General features: G+C 40.3%; 1 protein-coding gene across 1 annotated transcript in view; it reads right to left on the reverse strand.

Annotated features, from left to right (window-relative positions):
• Positions 1-18,889, reverse strand: part of LOC308386658 (rho guanine nucleotide exchange factor TIAM1-like) — a 50,877-nt gene that overhangs the window by 3,906 nt on the left and 28,082 nt on the right. The window contains exons 13-26 of the mRNA XM_080866358.1: positions 17,609-17,713; positions 16,546-16,627; positions 16,201-16,287; positions 14,140-14,352; positions 13,060-13,193; positions 4,177-4,401; positions 3,820-3,888; positions 3,583-3,708; positions 3,201-3,309; positions 2,891-3,070; positions 2,619-2,737; positions 2,407-2,515; positions 679-737; positions 254-350 (exon numbers count right to left, since the gene is read on the reverse strand). Coding sequence (XP_080722484.1) covers positions 254-350; positions 679-737; positions 2,407-2,515; positions 2,619-2,737; positions 2,891-3,070; positions 3,201-3,309; positions 3,583-3,708; positions 3,820-3,888; positions 4,177-4,401; positions 13,060-13,193; positions 14,140-14,352; positions 16,201-16,287; positions 16,546-16,627; positions 17,609-17,713 — 1,714 coding nt within the window. The remainder of the gene's footprint in view (positions 1-253; positions 351-678; positions 738-2,406; positions 2,516-2,618; positions 2,738-2,890; positions 3,071-3,200; positions 3,310-3,582; positions 3,709-3,819; positions 3,889-4,176; positions 4,402-13,059; positions 13,194-14,139; positions 14,353-16,200; positions 16,288-16,545; positions 16,628-17,608; positions 17,714-18,889) is intronic.

The raw sequence follows: 18,889 nt of genomic DNA on the forward strand, positions 1-18,889 counted from the left end.
AAAATAATAATAAAAAAAATGTTGATATGTTGTTGTCCAACACATTCATACATTATAGACTAATGGTCAAATAATACATTTTTATTGCACAGGTCTTCTATTTGAAGATATGCTATAACTAAATCCATGTGTTTCTGGTGTAATTAGTCCATTCATGTTTATGTAAAACTCCAAATCAGTCCTCAAAATGCTAACAGTACCTACGGGAAAATATTAAAAATTGCTGCATGTTAGTATATTTAAATATACTCACTTGGGAGGGTTCGGACTTGCAGAGAATCGGTTGCAATCATGTGACGGAAGCGGATGGGATCTTTTTCATCGCCCCCAGACCCGCGATGAGATGCACCCTGAAAGATAGAGACTGGTCAGATATTTAATGCATAACCGCTGCAGTGCATCAACATGACAGCAGAGAGCATCAGAGTGCAGGGAGAGAGAGGGTTCATTGAACAGACACAAGTATCTACTATACTGTACTATGGGGAGCGTGCACACACGCAGTTACTGCAGCTGCCAATAACTGCCCTCACACAACCATGAAACATTAGCTTAATTATTTCTGTCCCGCATGCAATGTAAAAAGAGAACACGTTAAAAGCACTTCAGAGGATGTGCACCCTCCATCACTGTGTCTTAAAATGCAATTAAAATTAAAAGTCCAAAAAAGGTACTTACAATTTTTTTCCTGTGCTTAGAGCAGTCCTTGTAGACAAATACAACTGCTGTTTTGAACACTGCATGCGGGCAGAGAGAGAGAGGGGGAGAAAAGAGAATTGATTAACAGGGTCTGCATTCGTTCTTTGCGCAACAAGCAACTTCTACTCACTGTCGCCTTGCCCAAGAAAGCACATATAATAAGCAGATGTAATATTTATTGTCAAAAGTGTCTCAGCTGAGTGCATTTTAAAACACATCCCAGGCACTTCTGAGTAGGTGTGTGAGAACTGCATATCACACCATTAATAATCACTTCACCCAAAAAGTGAAAAACAATGTAAAGATCCCAGTTTGCATGACTGGGTCCATTTGCCCATTAACTGAAATAGCACCGAGCAGTACCAAAGCCTGACAGTAAAGCCTCACACGAAACAGTAAAGTATTCATAAATGCAGAGCAAGTGCTCTTTCATAAAAATGTAACTGCATGTAGCTCCTCTGATAAGTTTAGAAATGTTCATGATGAACAAGAATGTCATGGCAACACTGGTTTATTTTCTGGGATGATATTTTTACATCTTTGACATAAAAAAAGGTGCAAAAGTTGTGGTTTATTACATACATGACAGGTTCTGCTTGGTCACATATTTGAAACAACTTGTTTTGGCAGCATCAATAGTTTCCTGGGAAATACCCAACTTTCACAGACAGACCACATATTTGCCATCATTTGTGGAGACCGTTCTAAAATGTTTATCCTAGCCCCGTTCATCCATCAGTGCAGGTGTTCATTGAGTTGAATGCATCACCTTTATCTCTCCAACATACCTCCAGTCTCTTTATCTCATCTGACCTCAAATTTATACTGGGTTCAGTGCAGTTAGCTGCAAACTTAGGTTCCTCTTAAGGATCCTGACCATCAGAACCAAGTTCTTCTGCGCTGAGGGTTGTAGATTATTCCGAGAGATATTCTTGAGTTGTGTTAATCTTCAGTCATATCTACACTGAGTTTCTGAGACTTTCCCGTTGCACTGTGTGCCAATTGAGCCAATGAGAGTTGTCAAATTAACTCTTTGAGGGTTGCGATAGAGAAGCTACTAGCTGTGAACTGTGAGGACTAAAGGGGAGTTAAGAACAAGGACATTAAGTAAAGTTAAGTAGCTTTCAGCACCACTGAATTAATAATCTAAGTTTACGTCATTTCAATTTAAAACAGGACGGCACATTACTTAGCATTAGTACTTGGATCCATTATGTAAATGTGACAGCAATTTTTCACCTGCAGTCCCTCATGTGGGTGTTGATTTCTATTAATTGTGCTTGTTCTACAATCATTCTGCCCCATGAAAAAAAAAACCCTGTTAAAATTATGAAAAATAGAATATAATAATGACATTCATGTCCATTATGCAAACTTCCAGCTTCAGCTGCATCTATGGCAGAGTGCACTAGAATTAGCAATGCTTGGTCTACACAGGTTTTTAATCTATCCTGTGCATAAAGACACAAACTGTATATTGACCTTTTTTGATTATTCATAAAGAAGAGCTGAGGCTGAAAATGAAACCTATGATAACTCAAAATGTAGACAGTTGATCAGCTTAGGTTTGTAATCACATTAAACATCAGTACAACAAATCCCCACTTTATGGAGACTCTGTTATATTGTAGGTATATCTCTGTGTTATGTAAGGAGGTATTCCCGGCAGCCTGAATTTCAGGTGGCATAATCTACATAAAACCGTACCAAAAGCAGCTAAATCCGGGTCCTTTTTGCTCTTGGCCAAAGAGGTTTGAGGGTTTATCCATGCCACTGTAGAATGTAGTAAAAGATCCCCCATCGAGAGGTCAGCCACCTGTGATGCATAAAGTAAAAAAAAAACAACATGTTAACAAAAAAAGCAAATAAGTCACAGGATCATTCACTGGGCTTAAGGCTGATACATTAATGTGTTCTACCTCTTTTTTATCAGCAGTCTGCTCGTTGATCAGCTGGTCAAAAACAGCGCCGTACTCCTCATGAAGCTTTTGCATCTCATTGATGTGACTTGCAACTTTGTTCATGGCCTTAATTGCAACTACATGGGGCAAATATTTATAGTTAAAACCCCAAATCATTGATTCACCAACACCATATCCTGAATATACAAAGTTCTATGTAGCAGGCGAGTAGATGATGATGTACCATTTCACCACAGTTTTAAATGCTCAATGAAAAAAAGGATACTTACCATCCAGGTGGTAGTGTTCCTCACTGTCCGGGTCAGTGAGAGAATAGAGCTCCCTTAGCAGAAGTGGATACTTCAGCACTCTTTGGATTGGTTTGATCAGGTAAGACTCGAGAGTGGATGAATGTTGCTGTCTGGGATTTTTCTCAGCCAGGAAGGCCTTGAATTCTGGATCGGTCTTTGCTGGAGGAGCGGAAATTTAAACACCGATTTATTTTGTGTAAGGCACAAGGTAACGCAAAGACTTGCTTTTAAAAATAGTAAGGGGTGACTGCATGCTTGGCATGAGGCAAGAATCTGTTAATGTTTTTACCTTTAGCGAGGACCTTTGGGACTTTGGTGTGATTGGCGCAGAAGGCGCTGTAAATCTTAAAGCGATCAGCATAATACAGGAATGACCCACCCAACGAGAACAGCACCTTCTGCAAAAACAGACGAGTATAACATACAATCATAAGATTATATGATCGCATTTAAATGATGGCAACGCACATTATGTGGAAATTCCAATTTTGAGAAGCTGCTAAATAAGAAAGAGTCTCAACTTTTTCTTTTTTTTTTTGACTAACATAAGCTCTTTATTATGCGTTATACAAACAGCAGTACCAAGGGGGAGTGTTCCCTAAATGAGACAAAATAATTAGAGGATTTGAAGCCAAATGAAGCAGTTGGGTCTAAAATCAACATTCATTCACCTTAAATTGCTCCACCCTTTCCAGCCTCTCCTGGTCTGGCATCAGCCTGATTCCATCTTCCAGCGTGCGTAGGAACTCCACCTGGAATTCCACCATCTCTCCGAGGTTACCAAACAAAACGTCCAGCTGCAACACACATCACTGTCAGCACTACTTTCGAGCAAAAATCGTGTATAGGTTATGGTATCTAAGCAGTTTATTTCAATTCTTGGATAATAAATATCAAGTGAAGAGTACCTCATCCTGAGTCAGGAAGCTCTTTTCCTGCAAAGGTTTCAAGTAGCGCTCTATTAGGCAGTTCAGATCCTGAATGAGACAGATATAAACAAGATCAGCCTGTCATCAGATGCTCGAGGAGGAATGAGGCATGTCTTGTGTCTGTTGATTTGAAGGCTATTTAATGAATCATTTGCAAAGATTTTAAAGAATGGATAGAAGTCAACCGCTTGCGGGTTTCAACATAACTCACACTGACACAAAAGTATTTCAGCGACGATGACACAGGAACACACTTGGCAAAACATTTGTGAGTCTGAGACCGTAGCTGCATTCTTGCGGCACGCTCAAAGAACACTTCAGAGACCCTGTACTCACTTTGACATAAGTCTTCTCCGTCTCCACCAATTCATTGATGACCTTGCGCAGTTTGTCAGCGTGGGAGAGCTGTTTCTGTGTGGCCGCGGCTGCTGTGGGTGGTAAAACCGACACAGGGCTCGGAGAAAGGGATGACGAAGACGATGAGGAGGACGACGACATCGGGCACTCGGGGGGATTGATGTCATGAAGGCCGCGGCAGAAAACAGTGACCTGCTCTGTGCTCTGCTCAGAAAGAAAAGGAAGCAGAGCATGCAGAATTTTTAAGGGACCGCTTTAAAAACCACTCACAAAAATTAATAAAATAACTAAATGACTATAATATGTAGGTTTATTTTGAGACGTACGCATTCATCATTAACAAGACATTAAACGCATTCCTACAGTCTGCTATGTATCAAAGACACCAAACATGAAGTCTAAGGAGCTTGGAAAGAAAAGAGTCTGGACTTTTTTAATTTGCTTGAAGACGCCTCACCTCTCATCCGAGAAGCTTCTTCAGTTCTAGGGTCAAATGAGGGTCCTCTTTTGAGGAAGAGAAAGAAGCCATCTATGTCCTCTGTGAACGACCATCTTTGAACAGAGGCGGTGGCTTGCGACACGAACTGTCTGCCATCCAGTTCTGAGATCCCTTCCCAGACGCCTTAACGCCCACTCACATCCTGAGCCATCTGACCTCAGGAAATGATAGGGTGTGGTTAGGTTTCACAATGAGCCCACCCGAAACCTTGGCTGATTGTGACCCACACCCATTTTGACACCTTGGCTCGTGCGATTAGGTAGAGGATCATTAGGGGGGTCCATTGTCCCTCTTGGGGGGATACTCCCACAGGGTTTAAAACTGGGACTCTCTACCATTTGACCCTAGAACTGAAGAAGCTTCTCGGATGAGAGGTGAAACGTCTTCAAACAACTTAAAGAAGTCCAGAAGCTTTTCTTTCCAAGCTCCTTAGACTACAATGGCCTGGATGACTGAGAACCTTCACAGACATACCAAACATGAAGAAACCTGCTAGATTCAGATTGTTAGCAGACCTAATAAGGGACTTGTCGCCTCCTGCTCCTTTTCTGCAACTATAAAACCAGCATTCTCTGATATTACTCTTAGAACTTGTTCAGTAATGACCAGAAACACATGTCACACATCATCCATAACATTACACACTGGAACCAAACACTGAGAAGAATATATTATGAACATGAACACAACAGAGCGCTGCATATTGAAAAATGGACAAAGTGAAAAAGCAGCAGCATCCAAACCAACAGGCTGAGTGTGTTTTTAAAAAAAATCTAATGTTCTACAAGTAATACAGCAGCATGTCTCCCTGCTGCACCAATGGTTATGAGTCTTTCCAGCATCTGCCAATACTTTCTACAACAGACTTCCTGTAGGTAAAGAGGTGTCTCTGAATTCAAACCCAGAGTTCAATAGTTTTCTTTGCAAGCCCAGGCAGGCTGTCACAAGGACTGAGTTCTTCTGAGAAATCTAGAAAAAAATAGATGTACATGTGCATATTATAGATTCTCTTTCTAACACCAACTATAAGAGAGCTCAACTCTAAAAATCTCATTAATTACCAGTCCTCCTGTCCAGAGATGACACTGAACCTTTATTGTTTATTTCCAGTGTACATGTTAATCATTTATAAAGCAACCTTTAAAGAAAGGCAAAAGAATGTAATCGAGAAGAAAACTACAGGTAATTTAAACTCTAAGGGACAAACAAAGACACTAAAACCATCACAAAGTAAAACTACAAACTGAGTCGTGTCAAGCTGATTGATGATGCAAGTTTAAATCTGTATTATCTGTAGGCAGCACAAAACAGGTTTGATCCTATTTCAATCGCCATTTACTTAAACGGGATGCCACCAGTGTTACTCAAGGAAGCGCTTTTGAGAACATATGTTACAAAACTATCATTTTTATGGGTTCAGTGAAAGTGTTTACTTATTGTAATCTCTGATATGGCAGTACACCTCACTGTGTGCTGCTGATAGCTGATTTACATAAACTGGTCAGCTGGGGAAGTGGCTTGTCTTTACTGATTCAATGCCTTGTCTCCTGCTGGACTGCAGCAATGACAAACATAATTTTCCATTGTGGTATTCAAACCAGTTTTGCAAGTTTGCTATACACACACACACACACACACACACACACACACACACACACACACACACACACACACACACACACTTGTTTGCACAGCAGAATTGGGCAAACAAAGATTATCGACAGTCCTATCACTAACTAACTACAGTCACAATAATAAACACTTACCACAAAATGAACTAAAAGTCTGAATACAAGTAAAATGACACAGGTAACTGAATTTTGTGTAGCATCCAAATAATTTACATTGCTTACAAAGGTAATAACCGCATTAAAAAACATATCCACAATAAAGACCCTTTAAACTCCCCAAACTGACCTTACACATCGCCGAGAACAAGTTTTATCAGACATTAAATCTTGTTCACCGAAAACAGAATACTAAGGACCGGAAAAGCATGCAAGGATGAATGTGCTGCGATCTGTGCAGTGAGAATTCCTTCGTGTTTCTAAACACAACAAGCCGAGCAATGACACTGCCATTTTTGGCCCTAAAAGCGAGGTCTCGCCCTTGACTGCCGAGTGGCAGATGGGGCAGTGGCAGAGACAGATGACAAGAGATGGGGAACGAGGAAGGAGAAGAAGAATGGCAACATGATGCCACACCATGACCAATAACTAACTTTCACACTGGCAATCTAAGTGACATAGAGAAAATTGTGAAGAGCATAACTAATAGGATTCAATGACTATTTATCTGGGGTTTATTTAAACCCCAAAACAAACAAGTGCAAGCTTCGATCGCAGATTCTAATGTGCAGTATAACAGTCATTAGCTCGTCCAGAATCGATGCCATTTTACTCCCCATGCCACTGAGATATAAACACGATATAGTAAATAATAATAATAATAATAATAATAATGTCTAAAAAAAAAGGGTAGCTCATACACTCAAAATGTGTCATAAGATACAAATATTACATAAAATATTAAAAAGGGTTGTACAACTAGGGATTGCACTAAGCATAAGCTTAGCATTGCTGGTACAATACCATGACATTATCACTAACCTTTGTGGGATTGCATCCACAACACAAGCCACCTCACACACACACACACACGCGCACACGCACACACACACACACACACACACACACACACACACACAGCTCACCAGCTGTAACATGTCATAGATGGATTCGGTCGGTGGCTTAGAATTTCTTCTTCTCCTAAAAGCGGACATCCCGGCAGGTGAAGTTTCGACGAGAAATCAGGTTTTCATTTCCTGTCCTGCTTTTCAATTCCAGAGTGCTTCCACTCTTCCTCTGCCCCGGGAAGGCTGTGTTTTTCTGCCCTGTGCAGAATGTAGAGTTGCCGAACTTGTCCAGCTAAACTGATCAGAAGTGCTAAAGGAGATGCCTGCTATTCAACACTCACCCTGCTCTGCAAAACACTGCAGCTGGTAAAATCATTACTGTGGCAGCTGAACAAATGGGTCATTAGGCAGACTGAACAGAACAGATTGCAATGAACAACAGCACTCCCATGTCACCTTATCCTACAGCGTCTATCCAATCACTTTCTATTTTTTCAATCCACCGGCTGTCTCTGCATGCTGCCCTGAGCGCCAGTCTCCACTCTCTTCTTTGCCTCGTATCTGTCCTCGTTGCCTCTTCCACTTTTCTGTCCAGGTGTTTGAGAGGAGCGGTGGCAGGCGGCGTAGAACAAAACATTAAATAACAAGATCAAACCTCACACCCTCATGAGAGATGTAAGAAGAGATGGGAGGAGAAAGGAGGGAGGAGAGAATGGGTGTTGAAGAGGCAGTGGGTGGTGGGAGCCAAACACTCCAACAGGCATCTGCCTTCTCTCTCTCTCTCTCTCTCTCTCTCTTTCTCTCTCTCTCTCTCTCTCTCACTCATCACTGCTGAGAAAGACTTATGTCACTACATGCTTGTATTTGAACTTGCGCTCCGTTTGGAAATGGGTTTTAAGAAATACCGTGGTTAACGCAATTATTTCTAGAATAACGACAAAAAGAACACGTGGAAACCAACTCAGAAAAAGTTTGTGCCCTAATGCATCGACTATGCATCCCACAGTCAAACCAGTTCTTGCCATTTCCAGAAACTATGTCACACAGGTCAGAATAAGTTCTTTCTGAACATTGAAAATGGCAAAAAATAAGTATATTCCACATAAACGATAAACTTTAATCCTTTTTATAAAAACAACAGTTGGAGTGGAGAAAGAGAGTCGCAGCTTTTCTCCAAGTCCAGCACATGCAGTCTTTATTAGCACAGTGACTAAATGTACTATATCCTTGACTCGGAACAGACAGGGAGGAAAGTCTAGTATGACAGAGGAGCATGGAGGCAAGCACAAACCTGCTCTAACACCCATCAGCTGAAACCATGCTGAGCGAGAGCCAGAATAACCAGAGATTGCTCATATCCACACACTTGGCACACAGAAGCACAGCACACACATCATTTCACAGCTATGCAGTGAATTTTGACATGCAATAAACACACACACGTATAAGTAAATGGAAATGTCTAGCAATTCTTACGGACGTGCCTCCAATGCCTCCTTGCACAGTGTTTGTCTAAAAGAACAAGCATTTACTTGTCAATATTTGAGCATGGACAGGAAGGAGGGAGGGAGGGAGGAGAAAGGAAAGGAAAGGAAAGGAAAGGAAAGGAAAGGAAAGGAAAGGAAAGGAAAGGAAAGGAAAGGAGGATATGTCTTGAAGTTCAATTTCACTGGAGATCAGGAAAACATGCAAATCCATAAATCCCTGCAAGGACTGATGGGATATACAGAGAGAGACTTAAATCATATAATCTGAAAGCATGATTATGTTACGACATGAGTCTTCATAAATCTGCACAGGAACATTTCGAATTCAGAGCCGTGGATTTGCAGACTACAGGCTTCAACTCAAAGTTGTAATGGGTGAAAAAAGTTAGAGGCACTTTTTTTTATTCCCTTAAACAGCAGCAACCAGCCAGTTCTGATAACACAGCATTAGAGGATTAAGTCGTGTACATTTGAATTTATTTAAATTTTGGAAAACCATCAGAAAGAATGTGTTTTCTTGGTGTGTGTTTACCAAAATATTCTAACACTAACATACAAATTGATGTGTTATTTCTGCATCCTCAGTGTTGACTTTGTGAAGATTATTGCTGCCTTAGAGGCTTCATAAATCAGCACAGTGCTCCCTCCAGTGGAATTTCTGTGGAAGAACAACAGCATCTGAGACAAAGGTGAAAAGGCCCGATTGGAGGGAAGGGGGGCAAGTGAAAGCATAACTGAAGACTTGTGCCACTTATACAGTCATAATAGCCAGAAGCTATAATAATTATATTAAACAAATAGACTAACTCCAAATGAACAACTGGAATTATATCATCAAGAATAAATCAAAAACAAACCTTGATAAAAATTGCACACCACCCTTCAAACACTGAATAATGTATTTTCTATTTCAAATGCCCTCAAGCCAAACTATTAGACATTTGTAAATTATTATCACACTTGTCAGTGAGGCTGATTACACCTTGGAGAACACTAGCAATCACCGACATCTCTACTATCACCGTTATCCTGAGAAATCGGCGCTTTTTTCTCTGGTCGGTTTATCATAGCGGGGAGGTTGCTCTGTGCTTTGTCTAAAATAATGAACATTCCCATATCCCCCGGCTAGCCAGACACTCATTTATCTCCACTAAATGATGTGAAACACTGTGGAGAATGGAGTAATTAGAATGTGGGGATAATTAAAATTGTCCCACTTTGCCTCGTTTTCCTCACTCCTCTGCCACCATGGCACCGCAGGCGCTGGGTGAAATGAGGTAAGACGCAATCCGCAGCACTTCGAAGCTTTTCCAAACAGGAGACTTGAGAAACAAAAGGCTGATCAACATAAAGAAAGGACAAATAGTTTGGGTGAATGTGTGTTTGTTTTTGAAGAAAATGCCACAGTTTTGGCAGTCTGTGGCAAGTTTGGATTGAGCATCCAAGTGTTCAGGCTAAGGTCAGTGCCCACAGCCGGCTGGAGAGCTAAGGGAGCGGGGCTGTTTTAAGTGCCAACGGCATCCTCATGTTGTTTATGGTAATGAACAGCAGGGGGTTCGTGAGGAGGAGGGTGGAAAAAGACCCAAGATCAGAATGAAACTACAAGGACAGAAGGAAAGAAAGGGCATTCAAAACAAGACGGCAGATGAAGGTGCTGGATGAAAAGAAAAGAGCTGCTGTGTCTGATGGTCATGGTCACATTGTTGCTCTCAATGTGGAAAATAATATGACAGTAAATCAAAAATCTAAGGAAATTAGGGGTACAGCAAAGGTAAAGATGAAAGGAAAGGATGGAAAAAAGCAGCAGGGCACAAATCAGACAGCTCGTGTTAGACGAGAGCAGGAGGTGAAAGACACAAAGGTGAGATGAAGATCACTGACTTAACACTTGTGTTCTATTCTTGTTTACTGGTTTGCAGTGAATATTTTTTCCTCTTATAAACAATCCCGATTAGTCAAGTACATTAGCCTGTATGGCTGTGTGGCTGAAAGAGGTCGATTCCCCGAAAAGGCTTTGGATTTGTTGGCCATATATTTCGGATCCCAGTTTTGACTGATTACTGAATTTAACCATACAGCAGATACACAGAAGAACAACTGTGAGGTTAAAACGGCAAAGCAATTTTCAATGTTAATTAAAAACTGCGAAGAGTTTCAGAAAGTTTTGTGCGGCATCTTCAACTAAATGTTTTCTTTCATCATGAGTTCAAATTAGAGTCTCATCTATATCAAGAGCAAGGCAAGCTTTTCTTTAAGTATTTCACTCACTTCTAAAACTGGCACACCAGAATCATGGAGGAGTCTTCACTGAAGCTGCATTTGACCTCACCCATTAGCTCTCCCTTGAGATTGAAACTCATTGACACAAAATGAAGAGTGAATACAGCGATGTCCCTTCCCTTTCTTCTTTGTTCATGCCTAGGTTATCAACACTGGTCCAAAAAAGGAAAAAATGTTTCCGGTGGTTACTGGCTATCAGACAGTGCCATGGTAATGGAAGTGACAAGCGTATCAGAAGGAGAGTGGATGGCACACGGCCTGTCCCAGCAATCACTACGTCGACCCTGATCAGTCCAGACATAATCTTAATTAGAAAGTGATGCTGTTCACTCACCTGTCTCCAGTTCAGTGTTCCAGAACGCACACTCGCACCCAACACGTACTATGTGCACATCTGTTAATGTGCCAAGACACATACACACTACATTTTGCTATGAATACGGTGCTGCTAATGCAATATGCTGTCAGCACCACAGAAAACTGTTATCGGAGGAAGAATATGGTTATGATTACAGTGTTAAATCCGTAGGATTCACAGACTCACTGTAACCATCATGTTGGGCTTATATATGCCCTATATATTATGACTGTGACAACAGAAAATCCACTGAGAATCTCCCATCTTTTTAGACCAACACTTTTTTTCTGGTTTCATGTGACATGCAGAAACAATTCAAAGCAAAGTAATCAGAAAATCCACACACGTTCCTGCATTTAACAGGATCTGGAAAAATTACACAAAAAAGAGCATAAATCAACTGTTGTGTGTCTGTACGTATTTAACTGTGTCTTGCTACTACAAGTTTAAAAGAAACTGAAGCGGATTATTGTGTCATTGTGACCCCCTGTGGAAATGACCCATGTGGTCATTGCCAACAATGCCATTTCACAGTTATTCAGTGACCCCTATGTGGGAAACTACAAAATAAAGAAGGTCAGTTTGTATTCTGCATCATATACATGCATACATATCCTTATGGATTGGCATAGATTAACAAATCACTAGCTCATTAAAAAGGTATAGTTAAACACCACAGTGTGCATCAGAAACAACTAATTGTGAGTTTTTCAGCAAAACAATGTTCTTGGATATTGTAGGAGCTGAGATAATAAATCATTCACGCAGAGGGAAAGACAAACTATTCTGGAGAAACACACTGCATGCCTAAAGAAATAAATAAGAAATTTGATATTACAACATTTTTGTGACAGCCTTTTGCAAAAATAGCCACACTGCTGTTTTGTTATGTGGCGTTTTACACACACCTTTTTTTGTATGTGTAATTTTGCCCATAGTGTTATTCCTGTATATAGTCCTGTATATAACACAAACAATAATTGGTGTATGTTTTTTTTTAATGTTAAACTAGATACCTTGTATATAACATATAACTTGGATACATTTGGTTGTGTAGATAGTGATGCATTTTTTACATTGTTTGATCAATTGTAACCCAGGGGAGATGAGATCATAGTGCATCTTTTCTTTAGAAGTCTGAGGAAAAGCATCGCACATTAAGTATCATGCTAGGGCTTACTGGTGTGCCGGTCAATCACTTCTCGTATCTGCTGAATTTTTTCATCCAGCACTCATTCTATTGAACCTTTTAGCTTTGTTCAGACTTAGTTTGGCAAACTCTTCCTATATAAAACATGAAAGCAAAGCGACTGCTGAAATTTGTTCAAACATAAATCCAGCCTGTGTTGGATTGTTGATCAAATGATTGTGTTTTCCTTTGCTGTCTGGCATGAAATGTAAGAAATGTCCCCGAAGATGTCAGGCTGCAAGATGACAATGCAACAAATCAAAGACTAAGAAAGCTAAGACTAAAGCTGCCAAAACATCAAACACTGAGCACCAAAAACTCCATCCTCTGTTGGGCTAAACTGTTATTTTTGCATGTCTGAATTTTTTACCTGGCTTGGTGTGTGAAACTGTGGCTTTGTAAAACATATCTTACTTTGTATCCAGTCCCAATGCAAGTTTTATCTTCCGGATGATCCCTGTGGCTCTGCAAGGACAGACAAGGTTCCTCCTCATAAGTATCATCTGGGCTCTCCAGTGGCAAACCTGACACATCATCCAGGATGTCTTCTACAAAAAGGACAAAAGGCAAAGCTGACAAAGAAGACTACACATACACATACCTATACCAAGCTGCTTTCATTTATTTGTGCACTTCATCTGCATTTACTTTGAGAGCCTGGGTGAGTCTGGCTGATTTTTAAAAGGTCACAAGTATGTAGTCGTAACTTTTTAATGAAAATAATAATTTAATAGCATCCTCTTTGTGTTGGATTAAAGTGACAGCAATTAAAGATTCCTATAACCTTTAGTGTTTCTTATTATGATATCACTGTTTAGTAAAATTAGTTATTATTCCTTCCATTTTAAAGTCTCTGTGCTGAAGAACTCTTTTATACACCTGTGTCCTCAAAGCATGACATCATCAATAACCTCCATCTGGCTGCTTAAGTGTTTTTCTCTCCATCTGACCCTTTGCATATGGCATATCCTGCATGATGACAGCTCCACGCTGCTGAAGGATTCATATTAATATTCATATTGCTCCGAGTTCCAAACAATGCCAGCTTGTCAGGCTGCGCATTGCAAGTCCTGGTTTATAAGGAATACAAATGATGCCCTTGCACAAATAAAAAGAGCAGGTCAAAGGAAGGATGGCGGCTGCCTGCAGGTTAGTTATCAGACAGCATCCATGCATAATTAGTAGATCGCCCTGTTCACCTCACTGCATGCAAAAGATGTATCTGAAACCTCTCTTTTTCACCACAGAAAGTTGGGTTTTAGAGGGTGAATGATCACGCAACACAAGATATGTGAATGCAATGCTAAGGACAAAAAAAGGAAGAATCATTTTGTTCTTTTTCCTTTATTGTCATTCATTCAGAACTATGCATGTCTAAGTAAATATGTCAGTATATAAATATCAACTAAGAAAAACTGCTTACATGTAGATTATTTTAAAAAGCAAACAGCTTATTCAACTGATCCCCAAATCTTTTGAGACAGGAAACCTTACCTTGGCTCTGGGAAAAAATGTCTGTGGCTAGGTTTTGTTCCACATCAGAGCGCCGGGGTGGACAGGAGCACACCATCCGAGGATCCAACTGGGGCAGGGTGCTGATGCTCAAGGTCAGGGTTTGGTTTGTAAATGCAGACATCATGTCATCCTTCTGGAGGGCAGATGCCTCTTTACCATTAAGTAACAGAATCTCATCCCCTGCTTTCAAACCTGACAGAGAATCGGGCAAAAAAAATGTAACAAATGTGAAATTTCACTAAGCATATGGTAAAAAACAGTTTAAGAAACAAAGTCAATATGAAATAAATTATTGTAGAGAAAGTTTTCAAACAATGCACAGTCAGTAAAAGCATTATCTGTGAGTTCATGACCCAAAAAACATCCAACCAACAGCAGAATTCCTATGGGCCGCTCAAAAGCACTGCTCACAGATGACTTATGTAAACAAAACTTTTGCACCATACTTCCCAGCAGCACCTCGGAGACTAATCAGGTGCTCCGAGATGCAAATGTATTCCATCACATCAAAAATGCATCCTTCTATGATTGCTTGCCTGAGGCAAATACTGATCTAACAAGACGGGGTGGGTTTAAGAGGCAAAGTACAATGTCTGTCTATTCCTGTCCTGTCCTGTCCTGCCCTGCCCACTGTGTGTATACGTTCTTCATGGTACAATAGGTGAACAAACAAAACACTGGAACATAGCTTCAGTTTGAGCCTTGCTCTTTGTCTTGCTGCTCCTCCTCTCAAGCACCTGTGCCCCATTCTGTTAATTGAGAATCATCACTCAATCAGCAATCCAATTAGCAGCTAACCTTATCAATAAACCCAATTGGCTGTGACAGCTGTTTAGAGATGTGGCAGCAGCCTCATCTCATCTAGTAACACACAAGGGGATTTTTGGACATGTTTTGACTGCAGTCATCTGTGAGTATGAGCTTATCTTCCTATTTCAGTCTCATTTTAAATTATTTGCTGCAACAGAGACAGCAGCGACATTATTCAGTAGGATTCTCATAGAACAGCAACACACAGTTACATACATATAGACGCATAAGGCACACATTTAGCCTTAAGTTATGACCTAGTTGTCTGAAATGTGAAGTGTCAGCTGTAGCAGAGGCTTTATTGGGCAGAGAGAGATAACCCCTCTGGTCATATACGGCTGCGTGTGTATGCCTGTGTGCAATGCATGGATGTGCCTTTGTGTGTTCTGCTGTGTGAGGAGGGGAAACGGGAATTACAGTGAAAGAGTGAGAGAGAAATAGACCCTTTGGGGCTCCTTGTCCAGTGCTGGCCTGGTTTCTGCATGTACCCTGCAGAAAATCAAGCGTGATGTCTTTCAATTCCCCATTCACTCTCTGCACTGTTAATAAACCACACACATACACACAGGCTCATCACAGTGTTCATGTGGACCCACTAAACTGCATCTAACTCTGTGATTCAGCAGAATATCGTGCCCAGATTGCAATAAGATGCTTTGTCGTATGTGGATGCTTCAATCTTTTTCTACTTCTAACATCAACTGAGTCCTGTGTCTTTTGGCAGCCTGCTAAGATAGCAGCTTTCAGATTGCTAATACACTAGAGGGCACAATCTCACACTTGAGTAACCTTGGTCTGACCCTGGGGCTTAGTTTTGGGGCATGTTATTTTCTATACATTAGTGTTGTATCTACCAAGCAGCCATATGTTTCTCAAACCCATTAGAGTGTCACTGTCTCAGTTAGAAGATAGGGACCGGTGAAGGGGGGGGTTGATCTCCAGACCCAGCAGTGCAAAGCAGAGAGTAGAATAGAAAACAGCCACAAATCAACGCCTTATAAAATCTCTTTGTTCTTGTTTTATGGTTTGTTTGTTTTTTTTATTTTATGGATAAAGGTTTTGGAACGTCATGCCTTCAGAATAAAAGCATAAAAACATCACTTTGGCCATTGTTCTTGACTCTAGCATCTCTTGGCTGGGAATGCGTTCTCTATAAGCATCACTTGTAAGTGTGCTACAGTAACGGGTTAATCTCCTTTACACATGTCAACGTATGCATAAAATGTGTACCTTTCGCTGAAGCCATTCCTCCTGCTTTCACTTCAGTAACTTGGAGCTGCTGCACCCCATCCTCCTCTAAAACTGCCACAGAAAAACCTGCAGACATAGATAGTTAGACACAGAGAAATTCATTTAATTCCTTCGGTCGTCTTTGAAATATTTCTATTTGACAGCGTAAACTGCTGTATAACCACAGCAATTAAATCCACTCCATATCATGTGTGCCCTTCATTTGGGTAATTCCCTTTTATTCATTAACAAAGCATGACTAGATGAAGTCCATTAGAAAATCAATTTGAAACAGAATTTATGGGTGTGTCAAGAACTGACTGCTATTGTCAGAAATAAGCATACCATATCCGTTGTTGCAGAACTCGGCTTTGTCAAACTGGACGACTTTGGTACTTTTGGGATAAATCTCAATCTCTTTGTAGAGCTGTAAACACACAACAGCACATATATAAATAAATAATTGTAATTAAAGAGAAACAAACAAATAGAGATAGATATATCTATATATAGGGGGAAAATGGATGGGTAGCAGTGTTGTTGGACAGATAAGGTCAAGGTCATGCTGTTGTTATTAATAAGAAATGAACAGGTTCATGTATTATTCTGGCTCCTTAGCCAAGCAATTGTATCTGAAGGTTGTGGGGTCAAAATCCAGGTCAGGGCTATGAAGTGAGTGGGTGCTCAGACAAGACCCTGAGCTCACAAAAGCCTAGAACATGGACACAGCTGTGTGTATGCAGCAACAGACAGGAACAGAAGTCCGCAGTGTGTAGTAGCCTTCACTGAGGAGAAATAATAACGTAATATCATAGACTAAGGATGAAAGCGGGTGAAATGAGTCACTGATCAAAGCAGGAAGATAAAAGAGCTCTTGAGGAAAAGAGCGAGTTATAAAAATGATTGTGCTTTGAGAAAGATTTCAGTGTATCACCTACAAGGCGCAATCAAAAAGAGGATTTGTTTTGGGGTTTACAGCAGATGAATAATGCGGTGGTGGTGGGGACTTTCAGTGAGTGTGACTGTTCTTATGATAAATAGACGCACACAAACACAAACGGCGACTTCGTAGTGCACACAATAGACTTGAAATGCTACTTTGCATAATTTATAGTTTATGCAATAGTGCTTCTTTTCCATCCTGGTGATTTTGTATGCACGGCAAATCAAAACGGCAACCAACTCATGAAAAATGCACAAGCATTCATCCATATCTGACAATAAAAATATGAATAAGAAGATGGCAAATCCAAATAACATACTGCAATAAACTTAGAATCACACAAACAGCATAATAATGTGTGCTGCATGTCTTTGATTAACTTATATGGATATTTAAACCTAGGATATTCACCTGGTTATTACTTAAAAATATATATCTAATGTGGCTTAGTGTGTATTTCCTCACCAGATCGGAGATGTCCTCTTCAAATGTGGGAACATAATAAAGTATTTGGTTGTCAACCAGCACCTTCAAACGCAGGTAGTGGCCAGAGGGATCGATCTTATGGGTCTGGGGGCAACAAGAACATATTACTTGTACATGCGAGTACATGTTTAAGCTTTAAAGTATCTGGTGACTGGCAATAAGGAGAAAGGTAAAGAGAAACCAAGATAAAGTGTGTCATTAAAATGTTATGCCACCGCCTACCACAGATACTTCAAATTTCAGTCCACTTTGACATCAGTTCAACAAATGACTGGAACTCTATTCAAAAAGACATTCCCTATATTGAGTTTTAATAATAGTGCTGGGGAATGCTGTCTAACATGCTGGTCCAAAATCATGGACGATGATGATGATGGATGCTCTGCTTCACTCTGTTACGTTTGTGACTTGCATGCACATATGCGTCATTAGGCAATATTACGCCTATTATGTGTCTCTTGCTGAAGCCAATTAAGGAGAAAAGGTAATGAAGTTAAAACAAGTGATGGACTGTGAATGACAGCAATATACAGTGTATCCTGAAAGGTAAGAGCATTATTAAAAGATCTGTGACTCTGTGAGAACTGTCATAGAAGTAGAACTGAAAGAACTCGGTTACATTCAAATTCATATATCGTTAGCTTCATAGCATAATTGCCTAAGTCATTTGACTAAGTCAATGACTTAGGCACTTATGCTATGAAGCTAACGATATGTACATTGAAGAAGACCGTATATGAACCGCTGATAATGTGCATCAATGTGCTGTCAACAATGACAGCTGACAGTAATATGGCAGATCTTCATTTTCCTCATATAACTTAATGGTATTCTGACCTCTCTACAGGGCTGTGTCTAATTTCTTAATACCTTGGGGATTGCCTGTGTTTTGAAAAAGCTGTTGAGAAGAATTAATTGCATTCCTAGCCGCTTGAATGCTGTGTGTGTCATTCTGCGTCTGCAAGCTAGCAGGTAATAAAGCTGCATATTGGAGGTGGGTGACAGACAGCCACACTTCCAAAGCCTCCAAATCACAAATGATTTAGTGATCATAAAATCCATTGAGAATTTGCTAATTAATGATGATTTATCACATGAATCATGACATAATTCTCTCAGCTGCCTTTACAGGTTTAAAGTATCGGTGACTGTATTGGTATTGGCAATATTGGCCCTGTATTTACTTTGGATCAATACTAAAATTTGCAGTATTATAAAGTGCTACTGTGTATGCAATAAAAAGAGGAAACATTGTGCAGT

Source organism: Rhamphochromis sp. 'chilingali' (assembly GCF_963969265.1).
Source record: "Rhamphochromis sp. 'chilingali' genome assembly, chromosome: 19".
NCBI classification, from domain to species: Eukaryota; Metazoa; Chordata; class Actinopteri; order Cichliformes; family Cichlidae; genus Rhamphochromis; species Rhamphochromis sp. 'chilingali'.